Below are 24,169 nucleotides of genomic sequence, written 5' to 3'. Positions count from 1 at the left end.
TTTATGGTAACAAAAACGCCCTCATATACTGTATGATTTGTAGATGTTGGTACTGGGCCATGACCGTTTCTAAGAGAGCACAATGGCAAAATGTTTTAATTTTCTGTAGAGGTGTGGGCAGAATGTATAAAACCTTTTCAGTGACTTAACAAAAGTGCATGCATACAGCCAGTTCCAAACGCTGGCGGCACATTTTGGTATTGGTATTTTATTAGGACCCCCATTAGCTGTTGCAAAAGCAGCAGCTACTCTTCCTGGAGTCTACACAAAACATGAAACATTACATAATACAGAACATTAATAGACAAGAACAGCTCGAGGACAGAACTACATCAATAAAAACAATAAAAAACTATGGGAAGCAAGCATTAGAGTCAACATGGGCCAATTGAATATACATACAATATCATTGCAATAGACATAGTGCTGTCCATTATTCCCAATATTTATATCTAAAGTCAATGCAGTCTAACTGCAGACACTCTCAGGCCGATCGTCTCTCAGGCAGGCCCATCTTCAATACCAGGACCCCTCAATCATTTGACTATACTACCACCTACTGGTGGGGCGAGTTCAGTGTTGAAGGAAAATGGCAGAATTAATGTGTAGCATAGTATGACAATCTTTTTTAATCTCGTTCTATCTGTGGTATTACACTTTAGTAGGGATCGTAATGCTTGTGTTTAACTGACACTTTGATATTCTGGATTTCCCCTGATTGTCTATGCGATTAAAATGTGGGTCAAAAGGGAAATAAAAGTATTTATTTTTCATTTAAACTATCATTGTAGTATAATTAATGTGCAACGTTTTAGCTTGACATGTATATGTAATCTGTTGTGTTGGATAGCAGATGTAACACGAACAGAACTGCAGAGCTAGGGTCCTAGCTAGCCACTTTCTCCGCCGTAACTTTAACAGGACTGTGGGAAAATGTACGGTTCATATCGTGAGTTGTCAGTAGTTTGGACGCTATCCTTTCTGTGGTAAACAGAATTTAAAAAATAGTCTGCTCCTTGTGTTAGGCCCGACGCACCCCCTGCGGGGTTGAACGCAACCGTTTTTCAGGGGAAGAGCGCCTTTGCTTTTGAACATTAACCAGGCGACAGTCGATCTTAACTCCTCCACATTTACTGGATTGGTTGAACAGTGCAGAAGATAAACTGGCCGGAGGTTCTCTTTTCAGGACCAGAAATTAGGACACGCCGCCCTGGCGTTTTGTTTAGGCCTGGAAGTGACGGCCCTGGCATTGGAGGAGCCTGCCTGAGACGTCTAAACTCATCCAACCAGTAGGTGGCAGTATAGAAGGACCTGAGATGTATCTCCAGTTAGAATCCTCTCAGAAATGGCCAGTGACGTGACATTGTATTGATAATCTATAAAACTGGGTAGCTGGCTCAACTCCCACTGGCAGCAATGCTGGTGTAGCAGCAGCTTGCTCAATGTCCTCACACTGCCTGTGTCGGGCCGCCTCTGGAGCGGGTGTTACAACAAAAGCATTAACCATAAGAGATGTTTTTTAGTTACTGTAAAACCCTTACAAGACTCACATCTAGTACATTACATCATCAAATTCAGAATAGACATTTGTCCATTTACTGTATTTTTTACATTTGTATAAAGGTCATATGAGTCATAACTCAAAGATGAGAGAAAATGGCACTATCAGGTAATCAGGCTCTCTACAGTGGATAGCTTTCGATCTCGAGTTGAACTAGTACAGCATGGCATTGTAAAACTGTAATAGAAGAAATGTACCACTTATACAAATGTATTGGACAGGACAGGCAGTTTGGCCAAGATGCCTAATAGGTCTACATGGTGTGTCTATCCGGTTTGTCTACATATCAACTGTTCTGCCTGCGGGTATGGAACCCTGACCTGTTCACAGGACGTGCTACCTGTCCCAGACCTGCTGTTTTCAACTCTCTAGACAGCAGGAGCGGTAGAGATACTCTTAATGATCGGCTATGAAAAGCCAACTGACAATTACTCCTGAGGTGCTGACTTGGTGCACCCTCGACAACTACCGTGATTATTTGACCATGCTGGTCATTTATGAACATTTGAACATCTTGGCCATGTTCTGTTATAATCTCCACCCGGCACAGCCAGAAGAGGACTGGCCACCCCTCATAGCCTGGTTCCTCTCTAGGTTTCGGCATTTCTATGGAGTTTTTCCTAGCCACCCGTGCTTCTACACCTGCATTGCTTGCTGTTTGGGGTTTTAGGCTGGGTTTCTGTACAGCACTTTGAGATATCAGCTGATGTAAGAAGGGCTATATAAATACATTTGATTTGATCAGTGCTGATTGTAAAACCATTCAATGTATCTGCCCCCAGCATGCTTGAAGGTGCTTTCTACCTAGGACTCCCAAAAAATCTAGAGCAGCTGCACAGACCCAACAAGCATCCCAACAGGACAAAAATGAACAAGCCAAGGGAACAGCAGTCACTGCCCTGGCAGTCTTTACTAATACACACTATGGCCTTAGTGTGGTGGGGGATTACAGTGGGGCAAAAAGTATTTAGTGTAAGTTCTCCCACTTGAAAAGATGAGGCCTGTAATTTTCATCATAGGTACATTAATTATGACAGACAAAATGAGAAGAAAAAAAATCCAGAAAATCACATTGTAGGATTTTTAATGAATTTATTTGCAAATTATGGTGGAAAATAAGTATTTGGTCAATAAAAAGTTTCTCAATACTTTGTTATATACCCTTTGTTGGCAATGACAGAGGTCAAACGTTTTCTGTAAGTCTCACACACTGTTGCTGGTATTTTGGCCCATTCCTCCATGCAGATCTCCTCTAGAGCAGTGATGTTTTGGGGCTGTTGCTGGGCAACACGGACTTTCAACTCCCTCCAAAGATTTTCTATGGGGTTGAGATCTGGAGACTGGCTAGGCCACTCCAGGACCTTGAAATGCTTCTTACGAAGCCACTCCTTCGTTGCCCGGGCAGTGTGTTTGGGATCATTGTCATGCTGAAAGGCCCAGCCACATTTCATCTTCAATGCCCTTGCTGATGGAAGGAGGTTTTCACTCAAAATCTCACGATACATGGCCCCATTCATTCTTTCCTTTACACGGATCAGTCGTCCTGGTCCCTTTGCAGAAAAACAGCCCCAAAGCATGATGTTTCCACCCCCATGCTTCACAGTAGGTATGGTGTTCTTTGGATGCAACTCAGCATTCTTTGTCCTCCAAACATGACGAGTTGAGTTTTTACCAAAAAGTTATATTTGGGTTTCATCTGACATTCTCACAATCTTCTTCTGGATCATCCAAATGCTCTCTAGCAAACTTCAGACGGGCCTGGACATGTACTGGCTTAAGCAGGGGGACACGTCTGGCACTGCAGGATTTGAGTCCCTGGCGGCGTAGTGTGTTACTGATGGTAGGCTTTGTTACTTTGGTCCCAGCTCTCTGCAGGTCATTCACTAGGTCCCCCCGTGTGGTTCTGGGATTTTTGCTCACCGTTCTTGTGATCATTTTGACCCCACGGGGTGGAGCCCCAGATCGAGGGAGATTATCAGTGGTCTTGTATATCTTCCATTTCCTAATAATTGCTCCCACAGTTGATTTCTTCAAACCAAGCTGCTTACCTACTGCAAATTCAGTCTTCCCAGCCTGGTGCAGGTCTACAATTTTGTTTCTGGTGTCCTTTGACAGCTCTTTGGTCTTGGCCATAGTGGAGTTTGGAGTGTGACTGCTCGAGGTTGTGGACAGGTGTCTTTTATACTGATAACAAGTTCAAACAGGTGCCATTAATACAGGTAACGAGTGGAGGACAGAGGAGCCTCTTAAAGAAGAAGTTACAGGTCTGTGAGAGCCAGAAATCTTGCTTGTTTGTAGGTGTAGGTGACCAAATACTTAAATACTTTTCTCATTTTGTCTGTCATAGTTGAAGTGTACCTATGATGACAATTACAGGCCTCTCATCTTTTAAAGTGGGAGAACTTGCACACTTGGTGGCCGACTATACTTTTTTTACCCCACTGTATTAGCAATGCACACCACTCAGTACCCCTACTATAATTTCATGCTGCACAATTCAAATTTACATATAAAATACATATAATTTTTATCTATGCAATCCCCGAAAGTAATAATCACGAGGGTACCATAAACATTAACTAGTAATGCGGCATACTCCAAGAAAGGTTACAATCTCACCTTTCTGGTAAAAATAGTTCTAAAATGCTGATGTGTAGTCACTTGAGGACACGAGCTCAAGTACACAGTACATACAGTTGAAGTCGGAAGTTTACATACACCTTAGCCAAATACATTTAAACTCAGGTTCACAATTGCTGACATTTAATCAGAGTAAAAATTCCCTGTCTTGGGTCAGTTAGGATCACTAATTTATTTTAAGAATGTGAAATGTCAGAATAATAGTAGAGAATGTTATTTCAGCTTTTATTTCTTCCATCACATTCCCAGTGGGTCAGAAGTTTACATACACTCAATTAGTATTTGGTAGCATTGCCTTTAAATTGTTTAACTTGGGTCAAACGTTTTGGGTAGCCTTCCACAAGCTTCCCACAATAGGTTTAATTTTGGCCCATTCCTCCTTACAGAGCTGGTGTAACGGAGTCAGGTTTGTTGGCCTCCTTGCTCGCACACGCCTTTTCAGTTCTGCTCACAAATTTTCTATAGGATTGAGGTCAGGGCTTTGTGATGGTCACTCCAATACCTTGACTTTGTTGTCCTAAAGCCATTTTGCCACAACTTTGGAAGTATGTTTGGGGTTATTGTCTATTTTGAAGATCAATTTGCAACCAAGCCTTTAACTTCCTGACTGATGTCTTGTGGATAACATCATAATTTTCCTCCCTCATCATGCCATCTATTTTGTGAAGTGCACCAGTCCCTCCTGTAGCAAAGCACCCCCACAACATGATGCTGCCACCCCTGTGCTTCACGGTTGGGGTGGTCTTCTTTGGCTTGCAAGCCTCCCCCTTTTTCCTCCAAACATAATGATGGTCATTATGGCCAAACAGTTCTATTTTTGTTTCATCAGACCAGAGGACATTTCTCCAAAAAGTACAATCTTTGTCCCTATGTGTAGTTGCAAACCGTATTCTGGCTTTTTTTTTTTAATGGCGTTTTTGGAACAGTGGCTTCTTCCTTGCTGAGCGTCCTTACCTGTTATGTCGATATAGGACTCGTTTTACTGTGGATAGATACTTTTGTACCGGTTTCCTCCAGCATCTTCACATGGTCCTTTGCTGCCGTTATTGATTTGCACCAAAGTACGTTCATCTCTAGGAGACAGAACGCTTCTCCTTCCTGAGCGGTATGACGGCTGCGTGGTCCCATAGTGTTTATACTTGCGTACGATTGTTTGTACAGATGAACGTGGTACCTTCAGGCGTTTGGAAATTGTTCCCAAGAATGAACCAGACTTGTGGAAGTCTACAATTTTTTTTCCTGAGGTCTTGGCTGATTTCTTTTGATTTTCCCATGATGTCAAGCAAGACCATTGAACTGTAGACCATTGAACTACATCCACAGGTACACTTCCAATTGACTCAAATGATGTCAATTAGCCTATCAGAAGCATCTAAAGCTATGACATAATTTACTGGAATTTTCCAACCGGTTTAAAGGCAGTCAACTTAGTGTATGCAAACTTCTGACCCACTGGAATTGTGATAGTGAATTTGAAATAATCTGTCTAATCAATTTGTTGAAAAATTACTTGTGTCATGCACAAAGTCGATGTCCCAACCAACCTGCCAAAACTATAGTTTGTCAAAAAGAAGTTTGTGGAGTGGTTGAAAAACGAGTTTAAATGACTTCAACGTAAGTGTATGTAAACTTCTGACTTCAACTGTATAAAAATAGACGCATTTCATATTCAACAAAACTATAAGGCTTAAAATGACATACGCTTTTTAAATATATCATAATCAAATTATAAAACCACTAACTGTAAGAGTTCACGTTCCTTATAACTGTAAAATACATGTTTGTATAGAGTTAGAAAAAATGTGCATATTTTCTAAAGGGCCCTTGATCAAAACATCTGCCAGCACAGCTGTTAACATCTGAGCTCTAGCTTGGCTTCCAGAACTCATTAGGAACTCACCTTCAATCTCATACAAATCTTGTCCATCTATGAAAGTGTTTCTGCTAAAAAAAAAGAACAATTATTTAGATGAATGGCTATTAATCAATCTCAATGTGCTAGTGATGAAATTCTCTCCTGCTGCGCTACAATGTAAGGATTGCAGGCATGTGCTTTGTCAGTGGCTGTGACGTAGGGTTCAGCAAGGAGTTGGACTGTCGGAAGAGCGAATGAAAATGGTAGGAGGGACATTCCATTGATCTGTGGACATCCCAGCTGGTTTCAGATTTTGCATCCTAAGCAACAAAAAAAAAAAAATAGACTAGCGTGTCAGTGGGAACCAGGGCTATCGCCCAATGCAAGCCATTTGGATCTACGGTGTCCACAGATCAATTTAAGCGAAAATGTCAGTGAGAACTTGTACCAGACCCACGTAGGTCCTCTAAAAACATGGGACTTAATATCTAAGATTTATTTTAAGTGGCCAACCCTGTTTTCTGAGAGGCCTTAACCATGAATTTAGAATACAACATAATCACTTTAGTTTTAATATAAAAAAAATCTTTTAATTCTGAAAGGATGACAAGAGCAGGAGTTTAAATACAAGTCAAATAGCAGTCCCACAAAAATGAATAGCTCAAAGCAAGAGTGGACCAGTGTGAACTCAAAGTATGACTGCATATCAACCCATGTGGGAAATCAAACCCCGGCTCTCTGGTGAGGTCAGAATCCTCATGAAAAATCCAGTTCTTTTTAAACTTGTGTAGACTTTTTCTAAGACAGAATTTTATGGAAGGCCAAACACCTCTATTACATAACAAAAAGGGGAAAAAGACTGCTTGGATTCATTCCCCATTTTAGAGAGCAAACAGCATAGCAATACCATACAATGCCTGCTGACAAAAGGGAAAAGTGACAGCTTTGATCTGTGTATTTGCTTTTTACAGTCCATTTCATGCACATCAGAGCAGAGACACGCTAGCTGCACATGCAATCCTAAATTCCCAAAGTCAAATCTTTTGAATGTCGTAGTATGAGAAACTTGTACAATGCAAGCATCATAATGAAACCGTTCCCATCCCTGATATTATCTTGAAAATTAAGGGGTCCAACAAAGATAGTTTTACAGTTTGGATATAAGCAATAACACACTTTGGGTAAAATATTAGAAAATAATATTAATTGGGAGATCTCGTGACATACCAAGCTCTTGATAAAAAATATATTTCAATAGATTACCAAACCCGTAAAAAGAAAACAAAAACTAAAGAATAAACAATTTGTACATTCTAAAGCTGAACAAGGTTAACGAAAAATTCTAAACAAAGGGAATGGAAAATCAGGAAAGGAGAAAAGGGGAGGAGAAAGAGGGAGGGGAGTGACCGGGCTTCTCAGGACAGTGGAGGGGACAGCTTTCCAGCTTTCCTCATGGAACGCAGTGCCTTCTCTCTCAGGTGCTTCTCCAGGTCGTCCAGACACTCTTCTACTTCACTGTCTGATTCCTTAAGGAAAGGTAGCATTAATTATATCATATTTCGGTTACGTTGCAAGGTAGGTGGTATGATGCTGCAGCATGCTTCATCATAGTAATAGAATAAAGGAATACATTAGCTGATGGTGCACAAGTCAACTTCTACAACCTTGTCTGACTTTGTTAATCTTGAATGAAATGCTTAGATGATATGTGAAGCATGCTAAAACCCCTCAGTAAATCAGAAGAGTAGACTTCACCTTTTTTGGGTTGGAGGCTGCGTCGCCCTCCATCCCCTGGTTCTCCTGGTCATCCCCAGCAGCAACCGGCACATCACACTTCTCCTTCTTGTGTTTCTTGTGCTTCTTATGCTTCTTCTCCTTCTTGTGTTTCTTTTCCTTCTTCTTCTTCTTGTTTTTCTTTCCTCCAGGCTCAGTGTCAGAATTCTGAGAAAGGGATTACAAAGCAATACCACGAGTGAGTAAGTATTTCGTTGGCATTTAGTGAGAAGGGCCAAGCAGAGGGCATGATGACCTTCATTGGTTAAACCTCTTCACAGTCTTGCAAAATGTTATGGTATTGGTGCCCAGAAACACACACCAGCTTTTACTCACAGGTGAACTCCTCTATCTAGCCACTTAGTTAAGTCAAACAAAATGTTTAATCTCACATCGTACTATTAACAAATAGCAGCTTTAAAAACTTGCCTTGTTTGGAGAAGGGCTGCCAGAGCCGCTGCTGGCCTTTTTAGCCGGGGGTGCAGGTGGGGATCCACTGGCTGAGTGGCCTGGAGAAGGGGAGCCTGAAGCTGGCCGTTTCAGGGCTCCTGGTTTAGGGGAACCAGACGGTGACCTTGATGACACTCTCCTCATCGGCTGGGGGCTCTGAGAGGCTCTGATAAGGAGAAACCGGAGAGAAAAGGTGTGATATATCTGGAACGTACACTGAATGTACAAACATTAGGAACACCTGCTCTTTCCATGACAAACTGACCAGGTGAAAGCTATGATCCCCTTTTGATGTCACTTGTTAAATCCACTTAAAAACCAGTGTAGATGAAGGGGAGGAGACAAGTTACCTTCTTATGGTTGGGGGGGCAGTATTGAGTAGCTTGGATGAATAAGGTGCCCAGAGTAAAGTACCTGCTCCTCAGTCCCAGTTGCTAATATATGCATATTACTATTTGTATTGGACAGAAAACAGACGTTTCTAAACTGTTTGAATGATGTCTGAGTATAACAGAACTCATATGGCAGGTAAAAACCAAAGGTTGGTTGATTTTTAACTCGGCCCCTATTGAAGTTAGTGGGATATTGGTCATGTTGCACTTCCTAAGGCTTGCACTAGATGTCAACTGTCTTTAGAAACTTGTTTGAGGCTTCTACTATGAAGGGGGGCTGAATGAGAGGGGAATGAGTCAGAGGTCTGCCAGCAGTCAACAGCTGGTCACGCGCATTTCACATGAGATATCTCCCGTTCCTTTGCTTTCTGAAGACAAAGGAATTCTCCGGTTGGAATATTATTGAAGATTTGTTAAAAACATCCTAAATATTAATTCCATACATCGTTTGACAAGTTTCTACGGTCTGTAACAGAACTTTTTGACATTTCGTCTGCAACTAGTGAATGCGCTTTGTTAGTTTTGATTTGTTTACCAAACGCGCTAACAAAGGAGGTATTTGGACATAAATGGACATTATCGAACAAATCAAACATTTATTGTGGAACTGGGATTCCTGGAAGTGCATTCTGATGAAGATCAAAGATAAGTGAACATGTAATGTTATTTCTGACTTCTGTTGACTCCAACATGGCAGATATCTGTATTTGTTTGTCTGAGCGCCGTACTCAGATTGCATGGTTTGCATTTTCCGTAAAGCTTTTTAAATCTGACACAGCGGTTGCATTAAAGCATTTTTAAGCCTTAAGACATTTGAGACATGAATTGTGTAGGTGTGCCATTCAGAGGGTAACTGGGCAAGAAAAACTACTTAAATGCCTTTGAACGGAGTATGGTGGGTGTGAGGCGCACCGGTTTTGAGTGTGTCAAGAACTTCAACGCTGCTGGGTTTTTCATGCTCAACAGTTTCACGTGTGTATCAAGAATGGTCCATGAACCAAAGCACATCCAGCCAACTTGGCAACTATGGAAAGGCATTGGAGTCAACATGGGCCAGTATCCCTGCGGAATGCTTTCGACACCTTGTGGAGTCCATGGCCCAACGAATTGAGGATGTTGAGGACAAAAGGAGGTGCAGCTCAATGTTAGAAAGGTGTTCCTAATGTTTTGTACACTCAGCGTACATCTAATAGTGGTGGGAGTTATTGATGTGCAGCAGAAGCTATTGCGTTAATAAGGCCAATTAGAGGCTGCTTACCTCTGGTTCTTGCGGGGCTCTGGTGTCCGGGACACCCTGCGGATTGCCCTGTTGCCGTGTGAGGGGGACACCTGGCGCCTCTGTCCAGGTGGAGAGGTGTCAAAGCGCCCCTGAGGACTGGTTCGGCCACGGTTGGCAGGGGAAGGGGACAGGCGGTTACTGTGAGCAAGGGGGGGTGAGCGAGTGTCCCGGCCTGGTCGGTTGGATGGGAGCATGGGGCTTCTCCTGTGTCTGGGGGGAGAGGTGGATGAGGGAGGTGTGCGTCTCTTTTGGGGAGGGGGACTCCTGCGCTTAGGGGACCTGGAGGGACGGCGCTTGGGCACCGGGGATAGGCGTTTGGGAGAGGGAGACCCTGACAGCCTTCTTTTCTGTGGGCCCAAAGGAGTGGGGCTGTATCGCCGCTGGATGGGTGGAGAGTACCGTCTGGGGGAGGGGGAGCGCCTGCGAGGTGGTGGAGAGGGAGACCTGGGGAAACAGAGAGGACATACGAGACAAGTTATTTTTTGAATCTCAGGTGTGGTGCACTGAATTCTGGAGAATTCTCAGTAATGAGGGAACCTAAAACAAGAAGGCGTCAAGTCTTTTACCTGCGCCTAGGAGGAGGAGAGGGAGATCTGCGACGCCTTGGGGGAGATCTGCGTCCTCCGGGGGAAGGAGAGCGTCTTTTTCTGTAGAGGGAAAACAAAGACTTACACGAGGAATGCATGTGGGACAGACAGTGTGTGTGTCTTGTTGGTATGGGAAAAACGTCCAAAATCTATAATCATGACTGCATTAGAGAACTGTCCGTAGCTAACCTGGGGGAGCCATCCCGGTGTCGTCTCCTGGGGGAGGAGGGCGAGTGACTACGCCGCCGCCTGACATCCCCGTTCCTCGCCACTGGCCCCCTGCCCGGCCTCTTGGACCCCTCACCTTCTGAGGATGATGATGATCCAGCCTCTGTTACCAATCCGAAAGAAAACAGCACACGTCATTTCCCAGTAGCAACATGTGGATGTTTCAAAGAGGGGGAAAACCCCATCTAGGTGGGGCTTAGGACCCACAAGATGAGGGTGCAAGACGAGGATCCTCAAGATGAGGGTGCAAGACGAGACGGACACAGAGTGGGTTAGAAAAAAAAGATGGGGTGAGGTGGGGAACACAAAATAAAAACGCTTGTAACCTGAAGACGTTTCCCGATTCTGCCTGCGATACTGACGTCGCTGCTGCACAGAATCGGCTGTAGCCCCCTCTGAAATGCAAAGCAGTGAGTCCCCATTCAGAGCTATAGAAAACCGCTAAAAACCCAACCATCCACCCACGGTGCATCACACCAGACCGAGACAGACAGGCACTAGAAGGCAAACACACCTGACTCTGATGCCTCAGACTGCCTGGGTTTCGGAACAGGGGACGGTGAATCGTTCCTCGTTCCTGGTTTCTTCTTTGACCCTGAAAATCAAAACTGTTTTAGTTGCCAGAATCTTTCCAGCAAGAACACTCATTCACAAATACAAATGCTTGTATAACACTAGTAGTAGGAGTGACATCATGCTTGAAGAGGATGCTTGCTGCAGCCTGAAAAGAGGTTTATGATTCAGCAGTTTCCATTAGCCAAGGCCTGCCAGTAAGGCCACAGTGTCCCACTTCTGTAACCAGGCCAGCCTAGGAATAGTTATCCAGGGATTTGAGATTAAGTAATGTAAACAGTTTCCAGGTCACTGATTGTATAGACATAAACCCTTCCTCTAAAAGAGCATCCAGGAATGGTTGTGTATCACACTCCCACTGACTGATCATGTGACAAGACGGTCACTATGAGGTGAGGGAGTCCCATGTTTGAAAGGTGAGGAAGTTGGATAGGGCTGAGTTCATTACAGACCATTGTTGATACAGTCCCAAAATGTTTTGCATGTCTGCAGTCAAGTTAAAGACACTCTAAACCAATAAAAATAAAATTTAAAACTGTCACGTCATCATAATGCAAAATGCCAATATCTTGAAAACTTGACATGCACAACACTGGGACTGTATCAACAGTGGACTAATGAAAAAAACACCAAAAGATAGTTTCCGGGTAGATATTCTGTTTAAAGCTGCACTATGTAGAAATCGCACCGCCATTTCCTGGTTGCTAAAATTTGAATAGTTTGCCTAATTTCAGGTTGTGTGACAAAACAAGCACGTATAGTGTAGAGAATTATTGAACCATCTAAACTGCTGTATACAAAAACAGTATTTTCAGCCGGTGTACAAAACTGAACGTAAAAGACTCAAACTTGACATAGAATTGGCGCACATAGAAAATATATTCCGCTTCTTAGACTTGCTTTCAATGAGAATGACACTGCTATAACCAGTGGAGTAAACTACTTAATCCCTTCAAGTTCTTTTTACTTAAGTAATTTTGGGGGGTACCCGTAGTAGAGGTCGGCCGATTAATTAGGGCCGATTTCAAGTTTTCATAACAATCGAAAATTGGTATTTTTGGGCGCCATTTTTTTTTTACACCTTTATTTAACTAGGCAAGTCAGTTAAGAACACATTCTTATTTTCAATGACGGCCTAGGAACAAACGGTGGGTTAACTGCCTCGAAAATCTGTCATTCTGCCCCTGAACGACAGATTTTCACCTTATCAGCTCGGGGGTTCCAATCTTACAGTTAACTAGTTCAACGCAATAACGACCTGCCTCTCTCGTTGCACTCAACAAGGAGACTGCCTGTTACCTTGGCTTACTGCATTTGCGTAAGTTGCTAGCTAGCATTAAACGTATCTTATAAAAAAACAATCAATCATAATCACTAGTTAACTACACATGGTTGATGATATTACTAGATATTATCTAGCATGTCCTGTGTTGCTTACAATCTGACTGAGCATACAAGCATACAAGTATCTAAGTATCTGACTGAGCGGTGGTAGGCAGAAGCAGGCGCGTAAGCATTCAGTCAAATAGCACTTGTGTGTTTTGCCAGCAGCTCTTCGTTGTGAGTCAAGCATTGCGCTGTTTATGACTTCAAACCTATCAACTCCCAAGATGAGGCTGGTGTGACCGAAGTGAAATGGTTGGCTAGTTAGCATGCGCTAATAGCGTTTCAAACTTCACTCGCTCTGAGCCTTGGGGTGGTTGTTTCCCTTGCTCTGCATGGGTAACGCTGCTTCGATGTGGTGGCTGTTGTCGTTGTGTTGCTGGTTCGAGCCCAGCGAGAAGAGGGACGGAGGCTATACTGTTACACTGGCAATATTAAAGTGCCTATAAGAATATCCAATAGTCAAAGGTTAATGAAATACAAATGGTATAGAGGGAAATAGTCCTATAATTCCTACAACCTAAAACTTCTTACCTGGGACTATTGAAGACTCATGTTAAAAGGAACCACCAGCTTTCATATGTTCTCATGTTCTGAGCAAGGAACTGAAACGTTAGCTTTCTTACATAGCACATATTGCACTTTTACTTTCTTCTCCAACACTTTTTGCATTATTTAAACCAAACTGAACATGTTTCATTATCTACTTGCGGCTAAATATATTTTATTGATGTTTTATATTAAGTTAAAATAAGTGTTAATTCAGTATTGTTGTAATTGTCATTATTACAAATGCATTTCCCCCCCGGCTTTTTTGGTCCTCAATAATCGGTATCGGCGTTGAAAAATCATAATCGGTCGACCTCTAATCTGTACTTTATTTATATTTTTATAACTTTTACTTCACCACAATCCTAAAAAAAAAAAAAATCCCTGACAGTCAAAAGTACTCATTACATATTGAATGCTTAGCAAGACAGGAAAATGTTCCAATTCACACACTTAAAGAAAACACATGGTCATCCCTACTGACTCTGATCTGGTGGACTCACTAAACAAATAAATCTCCTATAAATAATGTCTGAGTGTTGGAGTGTGCCCTTGGCAATCTGTACATTTTAAAAACAAGAAAATAATTTATACTTTTAATACTTTAAAAATGCAGAAACTGAATATCCCTTTGAGCATGGTGAAGTTATTAATTTGGCTTTGGGTGAGTCATTACAAAAAAATACAGGTGTCCTTCCTAACTCATTTGCCGGAGAGGAAGGAAACTGCTCAGGGATTTCACCATGTGGCCAAGGGTGATTTTAAAACAGTTACAGTTTAATGGCTGTGATCTGAGGATGGATGAACAACATTGTGGTTACTCCACAACACTAACCTAAAATGACAAAGTGAAAAGGAGAAAGCCTGTACAGAATAGAAATATTCCAAAACATGCATCCTGTTCGCAACAAGGCGCTTAACTTCTTGGTGACAGGGTAGCTTGGATGAATAAGGTGCCCAGAGTAAACTGCCTGCTACTCTGTCCCAGATGCTAATATATGCATATTAGTAGTAGTATTGGATAGAAAACACTGAAGTTTTTAAAACTGTTTGAATGATGTCTGAGTATAACAGAAGTCATATGGCAGGTGAAAACCTGAGAAAGTTGTTTGAGGCTTCTATTGTGGAAGGGGGTCAAATAAGAGCTTTTTCAACAAATGGACTAGGTTGTGGACAAATCAGTTGTTTACTGCACGGTCATGCGGGCACGCCGTGCCTTCTTTTTCCTCTGTAATGAATACTCTATTGTCCGGTTGGAATTTTATTGAAGATTGATTATAAAAAGACCAAGGATTGATTGTAAACATCGTTTGACATGTTTCTACAAACTGTAATGGAACTTGACTGTTAGTCTGGATTTTGTGCTCGCGCATTGTGCCTTTGGAATAGTGAACTAAACGTGCAAACAAAACGTAGGTATTTGGACATAAATATGGACGTAATCGAACAAAACAAACATTTCTTGTGGAAGTGGGAGTCCATTCCGACGAAGATCAGCAAAGGTAAGTGAAGATTTATAACGCTATTTATGACTTTTGTTGACTCCACAACTTGGCGGGTAACTGTATGGCTTGCTTTTGTGGCTGAACGCTGTTCTCAGATTATTGAACAGTGTAACAGTTTTGCCGTAAAGCTTTTTTGAAATCTGACAAAGCGATTGCATTAACCTTGTGACTAGGGGGCAGTATTTTCATTTTTGGAAAAATAACGTTCCCGTAGTAAACGGGATATTTTGTCAGGACAAGATGTAATGTGACAAACCTGCACATTTTAGAATGTCCTTTTGTGTAATGACCATGCTGTATAATCATCTTCCTGATATGCCACAGCTGTCAGTTGGATGGATTATCTTGGCAACGGAGAAATGCTCACGAACAGGGATGTAAACTAATTTGTACACAACATTTTAAGTAAGCTTTTTGTGCATATGGAAACATTTTTGGATCTTTTATTTCAGCCCATGAAACATGGGACTAACACTTCACATGTTGCAATTATAATTGTTTATTATGGAATAGAGAAAAGTAAGTAGAGCTAACATACCAGCTGATCTGGATGGGGAGGCTGAGGCCCGGCCCTTTCTGGCCCGCGGGGAGGCAGAGCGTTGTGTCTTCCCAGAGGGGCTGCCATTGGGGGCTCTTCTCCTGGAGGGGCTGAGGGAGGGGTCAGCTGCATGGCCGCGGGGCTGTTTTCTGGGTGGTGTGGTTGACGTTCTCTTCATTGCCTTCTTATGAGGTGAGTGAGACGTGGAGCTGCTCCCAGAGGATGATGGGGAGCGAGAGCGCCGTCTATGGGATACAAACAGAACAAATCAACCACAACTGCTGTTTGGCAAGGTAGCTAGTTAATTCCGAAAGGCTGTTAATGACAGCTTTAGTGACAGGCACTTCTGCTACACTTCTATGGCCCTCCACTCACCTGCGGACAGGGGAGCGACTGCGCCTGTGTCTGGGGCCTGGGGGGCCACGTCTGGGGGGGCTCCTACGACGAGGGGACAACCGTCTCCTGGGGCTCGGCCTCCGCCGGGGGGAGTAAGACCTGGAGCGTGATCTGGGTCGTCTGCGGGAGCGGGAATGGGAGCGAGAGCGGTGGTGGGGCCTGTCTCTCCTGCTGTCCTTCTCCCTTTCCCTGGGCTTGAGCCTATCCTTTTTAGGAGCCTTATCTGGGGAGGGTTCTTTGACCTCAGTCACAGAGTCAGGAACCACAACCACAGTGTCCGGCTTTACCACATCACTGGAAAATTAAAACATACTACAAATTAGATTACATTTTGAAGTCAAGAATGGAATCAACAATCTGGACAAATCCCATCCCTGCGTATTTCCAGATACAGTCGGTGCCCAAACCTTTCTCTTACCTGGTGGAGGAGGCCTCCTGAATGACTGGCTCAGGTATGGTGCTCTCTGAGGTGTCTGGCTCAGGCTGGGGCTCCTCAATGCTCTGGGGCAGGGTAACACTGACAAGGGTGACAGCTGGGGCTGGTGGTGGAGGGGAGCTGCTGGGACTTGGCTTACGCCTCGGTGAGCGGGAGTGACTGCGCTTCCTCTCCCTCTTCACTGGAGATCGTCGCCGTGGAGACTGTGACCTTGACTTCCTCCTGTACCACAACAACAAAAGCCAATGCTATATGAACTCTTACATTTTGATTGAGGTCGACTTCCAAGTGCATTTATTTACTGCCATTCTCACCTTCTGGGGCTCTCCCTTTCTCTGTTTTCCTTTTCCTTCTTCTCATCATCAATCTTCTTCAGAGAAGCGAGCTTCTCTTGCTCAATCTGCAACAGACAACAGCATGCGAGGTCAAAGCAGTAAAACACTGTACAAATTAGGGCTGCACGATTAAATCGAAATCAATTCAAAATTGCAATCTCTCTCGCATGAAGCTGAGATTCTCTGATAAAACAAAAACTAGACTATGGTGCCTCCTCCAATGAGATGCGCTAGACTCCGTTCACACGCAGAGGATGCTGACCAATCACAAGCTTGCGCTCACTCTCACACGCTGGTCAATCTTTAAGTGTCCCCTTAAAACATGCAGTTAGCTGCAGGTGAGGAGAGAAAGTGCTTCCCCTCCAAAATGTGTTGGAAACACGAGTGCTGCTAGTGCTAACGAAAAGAAAACAGCCACCCGTAGACCAGGGTTTTCGTTAGGAAAATTTGGCGGCCGGCAAGATTTTAACTTACCAGACATCCGCTTTAACCTTGTGACTAGGGGGCAGTATTTTCATTTTTGGAAAAATAACGTTCCCGCAGTAAACGGGATATTTTGTCAGGACAAGATGCTAGAATATGCATATAATTGACAGCTTAGGATAGAAAACACTAAAGTTTCCAAAACTGTAAAAATATTGGCTGTGAGTATAACAGAACTGATATTGCAGGCGAAAGCCTGAGAAAAATCCAATCCGAAAGTGACTCACTCTCTTTTGAAAGCTCTGCGTTCCAATGCGTCCCTATTGAGCAGTAAATGGGCTATCAACCAGATTACTTTTTCTCCATTTTCCCCAAGGTGTCTACAGCATTGTGACGTAGTTTTACGCATTTATGTTGACGAATACCCGTAAGCAGCTACATTGCGCAACTGGTCACCTGACCCAGAGTGATTCTTGCGTAAAATACAGAGGTAGCCATTATTCCAATCGGTACTACTGAAAAACCAATTGTCCCGGTGGATATATTATCGAATAGATATTTGAAAAACACCCTGAGGATTGATTATAAACAACGTTTGCCATGTTTCTGTCAATATTATGGAGCTAATTTGGAATATTTTTCAGCGTTTCTGTGACTGCAATTTCCGGGCGATTTCTCAGCCAAACGTGAAGAACAAACGGAGCTATTTCGCCTACAAAAATAATATTTTTGGAAAAAAGGAACATTGTCTGTAACTGGGAATCTCGTGAGTGAAAACATCCGAAGCTCATCAAAGGTAAACAATTTAATTTGATTGCTTTTCTGATTTCCGTGACCAAGTTACCTGCTGTTAGCTGGACAAAATGCTAAGCACAGTGGGTGGATGCCCTAGTGCATTGTGTGCTTAAGAGGAAAGCTCTTTGTTTCTGGCCATTTTGAGCCTGTAATCGAACACACAAATGCTGATGCTCCAGATAATAAACTAGTCTAAAGGCCAGTTTTATTGCTTCTTTAAAGAACAACAGTTTTCAGCTGTGCTAACATGATTGCAAAGGGAATTATAAACAAGGTTGTGATTGTGTCTGGTTGCTTACCTGTCTCTGTTTGATCTCCTTTAAAATTGACTGTGCTTTCTTCTGCTTTTGAACGGTAGTGTTGGTGTAAGGTTGGAAAATATTTGTCTCATTTAGTTTTGTGTTTAGTTAGCACCGTATGTATTCATTCATATGATCTCATGTTAGAAGTGATGTTCTCTACCCCGACACTTGTTTTAACCATGAATAAAGTATAACCAGTGTTAGAAAATGTCAATATCGTGCCAAAAATTATCACGTCTAAATCGTTCAGCCCTAATACAAATGCATGACAAGGTTGTGATTGTGTCCACAGGGAAGGCGGAGGGGATACCGGCGATGTTGTCCTGAGCGCTGAGCAGCAGAGGCCACAGGTCCCTCATGAACTCTCGGGCATTCTTCCCATTCAGGAAGCCAGTCAGGTTGATCTGCATCATCTTACTGTCCGGGTGCTGCAACACACACACACCAAGGGAGAGAGAAAGACAACACACCAATTTAACACAGAGGGAGAACTCACAAGAGTGAAAGGAGGGGGAGGGGGGGTCTCGCTCAGGCGACTGCCCCCCTTTGTTTCCTCACTAAGCTACACCTGCCTGCTAAATAATAGCAGCCATCCTCATAACAAAACAATAGCTACAGTATAACCCCTGTGCCCCAACAGACTGCTTCATGGCAACAAACTTTGTTCTGTTGACTTGAGGCTGTGATAAAATTGTGCAATTCAATTTTTATCGCCACCCCATTAGTTAGGTAATTGAAACCTGAAACTGAGAATATCTGAGGGGAGACAAAAACTAGATCATCCATGTATAAGCACCCCCACTGCATGCATTAAGGTAGTTTCCTTAAAATATTCTGAAAAATAAATCCCCCACATATCACTAAAATTTTCATCAATTGTGATAGAAAATAACTATCAGATATCTTTCCCTGCCAGTCTTCCCACTAGTTACCCTGCCCTGTTGTTCTCGGTCTCCCCAGTCTACTCTGAGAGATTAACAGATATCCACAAAACAGAGTGCATCAAAACCCAACACTGCGAGTACAGTCCCGGTGTCCTCAGCGTGTCCCGCAGGATCAGTGGGTATGGAGCGCCCGAGTCTCCTGCAGAAAGAGACGCTCCCTTGGCTTGCTTCCGACTCCCTAGTGCTTGAGACTCAACCACCTTGAGTTTATTGTTATATCATTTATCTAAATTGCAAGAGACGAACAAGCAATAATGAGTGCACAAGACATTTGAAAGGGGTTTTATTTCAACATGTAGGTCAAGAATTAAAGTCAGATACCCCTTTACCTCACTAACAATGACGATTAAGGACTTTGCTTATTACTGTGCTGTTAAAGCATTTAGCTTAAAAAACCCACCCCTCAAAAGATAACAGCACAGAAAAGAAATCAAGTCGGTAAGAGGTAGCTGAATGTTATTTTCCCTCCCAGTATTAGGCTAGGTTCACTAAAACAGATAGTAAGAGAACTTACAGGATTCCAGCAACACCTTTGTATGAATATAAAGCATCCTAGGGTTGTTGGGAGTCATTTGTTCATTAAAAAAAACCTGTTGTTTATCAATACCCTTGAACATTTCCTCTGGGGTTTCATCCAGTTAATTATATGTAATTTCCCCTTGAAGTCATGTTTTATAGGCCAAATGCTAGTTAAGCTGGGGGGGAAAAATGTGGTAGAATGCACAAGTATAATTTTAACCATGCGATTAGATTTCCCAACTTGAGGGCAATTTTAAGGAGGAACAAATGACAATGTAACAATGTGGAAACAACTTTGGACATCTAGTGCACTGATTTATTTATGCAGAACAGGGTCCATGTGCATTATAGTATTCAAAAATCACTTAGTGGGCTAGGTAATGTTTAAAGCACCGTTTTGCCACAGCCCAGATTGAAGATACTACGGATGTCATTTTAATATAAACTAACTAAATGAGGATCAATAGTCTAAAGTTCAACTGTATTCCCAGTCAATTTTTTTCACCATCCAAAGACAGGCTAGAGGAGATAAAGAAAAACTAGCGGTGCGATTCAAAAGTATATGGAGAAAATGGCATTGTCCAAGTGTTTCTATCACTAGCATGTTGATCCCTGAACATAACTCACCTCAAACCACACACTGCATCAGGGAGAGTTGGGCTCAGTGACACTTTGGGCTCAGCAGAGAGCTAATAAGGTGTTGGTGCTATACTTCTGATGCAAGGTATAACATCCATATTGGTTCAGGCCTTTTGAATCATAAATCACATCATCATTAGAAAACTGTGGCACAAAGGCACTGTCACATATTACAGCAAAAACTTTGGGTCATTCAAATTATGTATATTGGACACCGGTAGTCGCTCTTTCCCCCATCTGCATTTATATTGTGTCTTATCAATACACTAGATTAAATCAACCTCTCTTTGCCTTGTATTAAGTTAACAAATAACATCTGATGTACATACAAGAACAGGAAGGAATTGGAGTCAATAGTATTACCTTTTCTTCCAGCTGGTTAAATATAAATTCTATGACGACGTCATCCTCGAACCCCAGGATCTCTGTCACTCGCTGAGTGATCCAAGGTTTGACGACCTCCAGGTTCACCTTGGTCATATCCACCTAGGGGAGGAAGAACCAGGAAGACGTTCAAACACATTCCTAACTTCAACCCATTGCACACTTAAAGGGATATGTAGAGATTTTGACAATGAGCCCCTTTATCTATTTCTCCAGAGTCAGATGAACTTGTGGATTCCATTTTTATGTCTCAGAGTCTAGTATGAAGTAAGTTTGAGGTGGTTTCGTGAGCCAATGCTAACTAGTGCAATGACTGGAAGTCCATGGGTATCTGTTAGCATGGATACCCATAGACTTCCAGTCATTGCGCCAGCGCTATTTAGCGAAACTGCATGCAGACTTAAAAATGGCATCCACCAGTTCATCTGACTCTGGGGAAGTAGGTAAAGGGCATCCCTTTAAACCAAATTAGGCAATATATTAGTTATGGCTATTACCATATTTAGTTGTGGGGGCATTTCAATTCAATTAAAAGATGTGCTTTGATGTGTTATTTATACCTTCTTTTCCAGACATTCTGCAAATTTCAGTTGCTTTAGAAGTTTCTTCTGCTTGTTGCTGAAGCGATTGTCCTGTTCTGCACTTGTGCCCTGTAAGAAACAAAAACATCAACTATTACAAAATGTTTGTTCCTGTCCATGCCGCAGACACTTAGCTGAGGAACGCTAAACTCCGTTTTCTTATATCGAGGCAGAGTAGTCGCGCGATTTGCTAGCAACAACATTGCGCTACGTGTACATGCACAGGAATAATTCTATATCAAACTGATTATGGCAGTAGGCAGATTATGCAAGTCATGTAAACATACTTTCAGCGCTCCAGCAGTGTATTTCATCTGCGCACATGCACAGCAGAAGTTGTGCAAGCCTGCCTCTTTAGCACAAGTTTATGGAGTTCAGAGCAATGGATGACTCTTATAAAGTTTGTATGTGGAGACTATTTCTATGTCCAAACTCAATCATATATACTTCCCAAAAATAACCTGGTCACTGTGGTATAACGTTTATTTTGAGTGGCAATTTTCTGCATTTAACAGTGTGCCATCAGGTAGCTTGATTTCATAAGTGTTCATGTAAAGAGGATTGTTTGGGAATCAGTTCTTCTTGTAAAGTATGGTAACTTTAAAAAATATATATATTAATCTGACTATCCACAATAATCGCATTATTGTGTGCATGTAACGTTAACCGTAGTCATTGAGTCACCATCGGTCAATAGGCTTTCCTGTACCTGTTTGTCCTGTACAACTGCGGTCCATAAGCGGGGTGCTGAAATTCACTTTTAATATAAACGTTTACTTAATACAACGGACTTTTTACTAATTTGTGTTAAATTAGTGAAAAGACGGCAATTGTATTTTATTAATGTTTTATTAAAAAAGTATGACTTTCATCATCGCGCGGAAGGACAGCAGTTGTACTGGACAAACATTTACAGGTGAACGTTTTCAGAATTGACATTCTTACAATTATCTACTGACGGTGACTCGATGTTTTTCGCAGTAACGTTAAATCGCGCCACCAGCAACACTCAATTCCGCCTCGATGTAAGAGAACGTCAGCTAATGTTAGCTACGTCACAACAGTTGAACATAACGTTAGATAGCCGACTTTAGAAACATGTGACACATATACAAGTAAATTATGTAGAAATGAAGTCCCTAATATGATCACTTATTATGGAGAATAAACGTCAGTTTGTTGCTAGCTAACGTTAGTGTTAATCTCGATGTGCGATAAGGCCCGAGTACGAGTACTGTAACATACTCAGCCCGACTAACGTTACAGTAGGATGGCTAGAATTATACAAACCCATTTTGCAACCAAGTCTTATACTAGGTAACACATTCTTGTAGTTATCACCCTTAACTACATCAGTAATGACAATCATTTGAAAATGGGAACACACAACATACGCACAATTTATCGGCTAGCTTCAATCCAACATATCTATAGCTAAGCTAGTTTGCTAACAGTTAGCTGGATAACTTGCAGCCGCCATCTTTACACTAGCTCCTCATTGCAGCGGAATGGCGCACGAGCTCGTCCGTCTACAATGGCACATACTTACAAATACAAACGAATATATTATACATTTGGAACACAATTTAACGAGTAATAGTATAACTTTAAATATCTTACGCGGAAGAACCCCGCGTCCATGTTATACGTTGAGAAAGATGTAAAAGTGGGTGTTGGTGGAGTCTGGAGAAAGACGTGCTCACAGCGCTGTCCACGACCTGCTAACAAAACCCCAAGATACAGCGCGCGACAGGGCTCCTCCTTCTCAGCAGAACGGAAGCAGCGATGACGAGAACAACAGGTTCTTCTACACTTTTTCTGAAAGACTCTAGTCAGATTCCCATTACGATTAATGTGATTAGAATCATTTTCCAACGCATCTGGTCTGCATCACAGTGCTAGAGGCGTCACTACAGACCCGGGTTCGATCCCCGGCTATATCACAACCAGCCGTGATTTCAGTCTAGAGGCTTACAAAATGTTAACCCTCTTATTAAAAACCCAGAGAAGAAGCTTAATCAATGGCTACAGAGGGACTAATCTTTAAAAGGAAGAGTCCTATAAACAAAGGCTGAGGGTATCTGTAGGCTAGCATATGCCGCTCTATCTTTATATCTTGACGATAAAATAAGCAAAGAGATAGACCAGATGCTTTTCAACTTTCTGTGGAGAAACCGTACACATTAAATTAGGAAAACTGTTGTAATGAACACTTATGAGTATGGTAGGGTGAATTTTCTGGACTTTACTACCTTATATAATACCTTTAAGATCAATTGGATAAAATAATTCCTAAGAAGACACACTTCTATGTGGAACTTTATTCCTCATCATGTCTTCTCTACTTTTGGTGGCCTTTACTTCATGTTGATTTGCAGTATATATTGACAAAGTTCCAGTGAAACTCTTGTTTTTCATCAGAAGGTTTTCTTGTCATGGTCCTTAATTTCTAAGCATACTCTTTCTCCACACAGATACTATATATGGAATAAACAGGATATATTGTGTAAAAATAATTCTTTGTTTTTAGAATATTGTTTCCGAAATAATATCCTATTGGTGAGCCAACTTGTAAATACAGAGGGTCTTTTACTGAATTATAAGAGATTCTTATCACTTTACAAGGTCCCTGTAACACCTAAAGATTTTTCAATTGTTTTACATGCCATTCCCTCAGGTGTTGCTCTGTTATTCAGGAACGTGTCAAGACCTGACCCTCAGGACCTGCCTACGATTAACCATGTTGACTCATCAGTAGGAAAGATTTGGGTGTTTTGGTCCATTCAACAACAATAAAGCTATATGAGCCTTGTTTCAACAGGATGTTGTATTATGTCATGCCTTATTAGAATGGTTTTATTAACACTATCTGTTGAAAAAAAAGTTTGGATGTTGCCACACACATACCTACTTATTAACAACATTAAGGACATCTATTTTTAAATTATTCATAAATATTATACTGTCAACCACTATATGAAGAAGTTTAGGAAAAACATCCATTCAAACCGTACCTTTTGTAATGACCACCCAGAAACAGTGTTGCATATTTTTGGGCATTGTATTCATGTAAGGAAACTGTGGCAAGACATCAGTAGATTT

The 24,169-nt window shown here is 42.1% G+C and overlaps 1 protein-coding gene across 2 annotated transcripts; it reads right to left on the bottom strand.

Moving 5' to 3' along the window:
* Positions 1-6,624: 6,624 nt before the first annotated feature.
* On the bottom strand, positions 6,625-22,827 carry LOC139383973 (serine/arginine repetitive matrix protein 1-like). Of its 2 annotated transcripts, none has more exons than XM_071128600.1 (17): positions 22,688-22,827; positions 21,047-21,136; positions 20,466-20,588; positions 18,291-18,428; positions 17,998-18,036; positions 16,460-16,545; positions 16,128-16,367; positions 15,689-16,003; positions 15,314-15,558; positions 11,280-11,360; positions 11,092-11,160; positions 10,727-10,868; positions 10,517-10,597; positions 9,930-10,394; positions 8,259-8,445; positions 7,812-7,997; positions 6,625-7,575 (listed from the first exon to the last, which is right to left on the bottom strand). In XM_071128600.1, exons 1-17 carry the CDS (start codon positions 22,706-22,708, stop codon positions 7,564-7,566), a joined length of 2,520 nt encoding a protein of 839 aa, XP_070984701.1. In that variant the 5' UTR covers positions 22,709-22,827; the 3' UTR covers positions 6,625-7,563. The 2 variants fall into 2 exon arrangements, with proteins under 2 accessions (XP_070984701.1, XP_070984700.1); XM_071128599.1 differs by having other exon boundaries at positions 6,625-7,582; positions 22,688-22,800.
* Positions 22,828-24,169: the final 1,342 nt, after the last annotated feature.

This window comes from Oncorhynchus clarkii, chromosome 25 (assembly GCF_045791955.1).
Source record: "Oncorhynchus clarkii lewisi isolate Uvic-CL-2024 chromosome 25, UVic_Ocla_1.0, whole genome shotgun sequence".
Classification (NCBI taxonomy): Eukaryota; Metazoa; Chordata; class Actinopteri; order Salmoniformes; family Salmonidae; genus Oncorhynchus; species Oncorhynchus clarkii.
The sequence above is the reverse complement of the archived record's forward strand: the minus strand, read 5'-3'. Positions and strand labels throughout refer to the sequence as shown.

What these genes read in the sequence shown, in the direction of transcription:
- LOC139383973 (XM_071128599.1), bottom strand. Translation starts at nt 22,708, where the DNA reads ATGGACGCGGGGTTCTTCCGC. An exon ending in AGTCGCTCCCCTGTCCGCAG is followed by an intron (nt 15,559 to 15,688) that starts GTGAGTGGAGGG and finishes TGTATCCCATAG; the next exon opens with ACGGCGCTCTCGCTCCCCAT. An exon ending in TCTCCTCCTCCTAGGCGCAG is followed by an intron (nt 10,395 to 10,516) that starts GTAAAAGACTTG and finishes CTGTTTCCCCAG; the next exon opens with GTCTCCCTCTCCACCACCTC.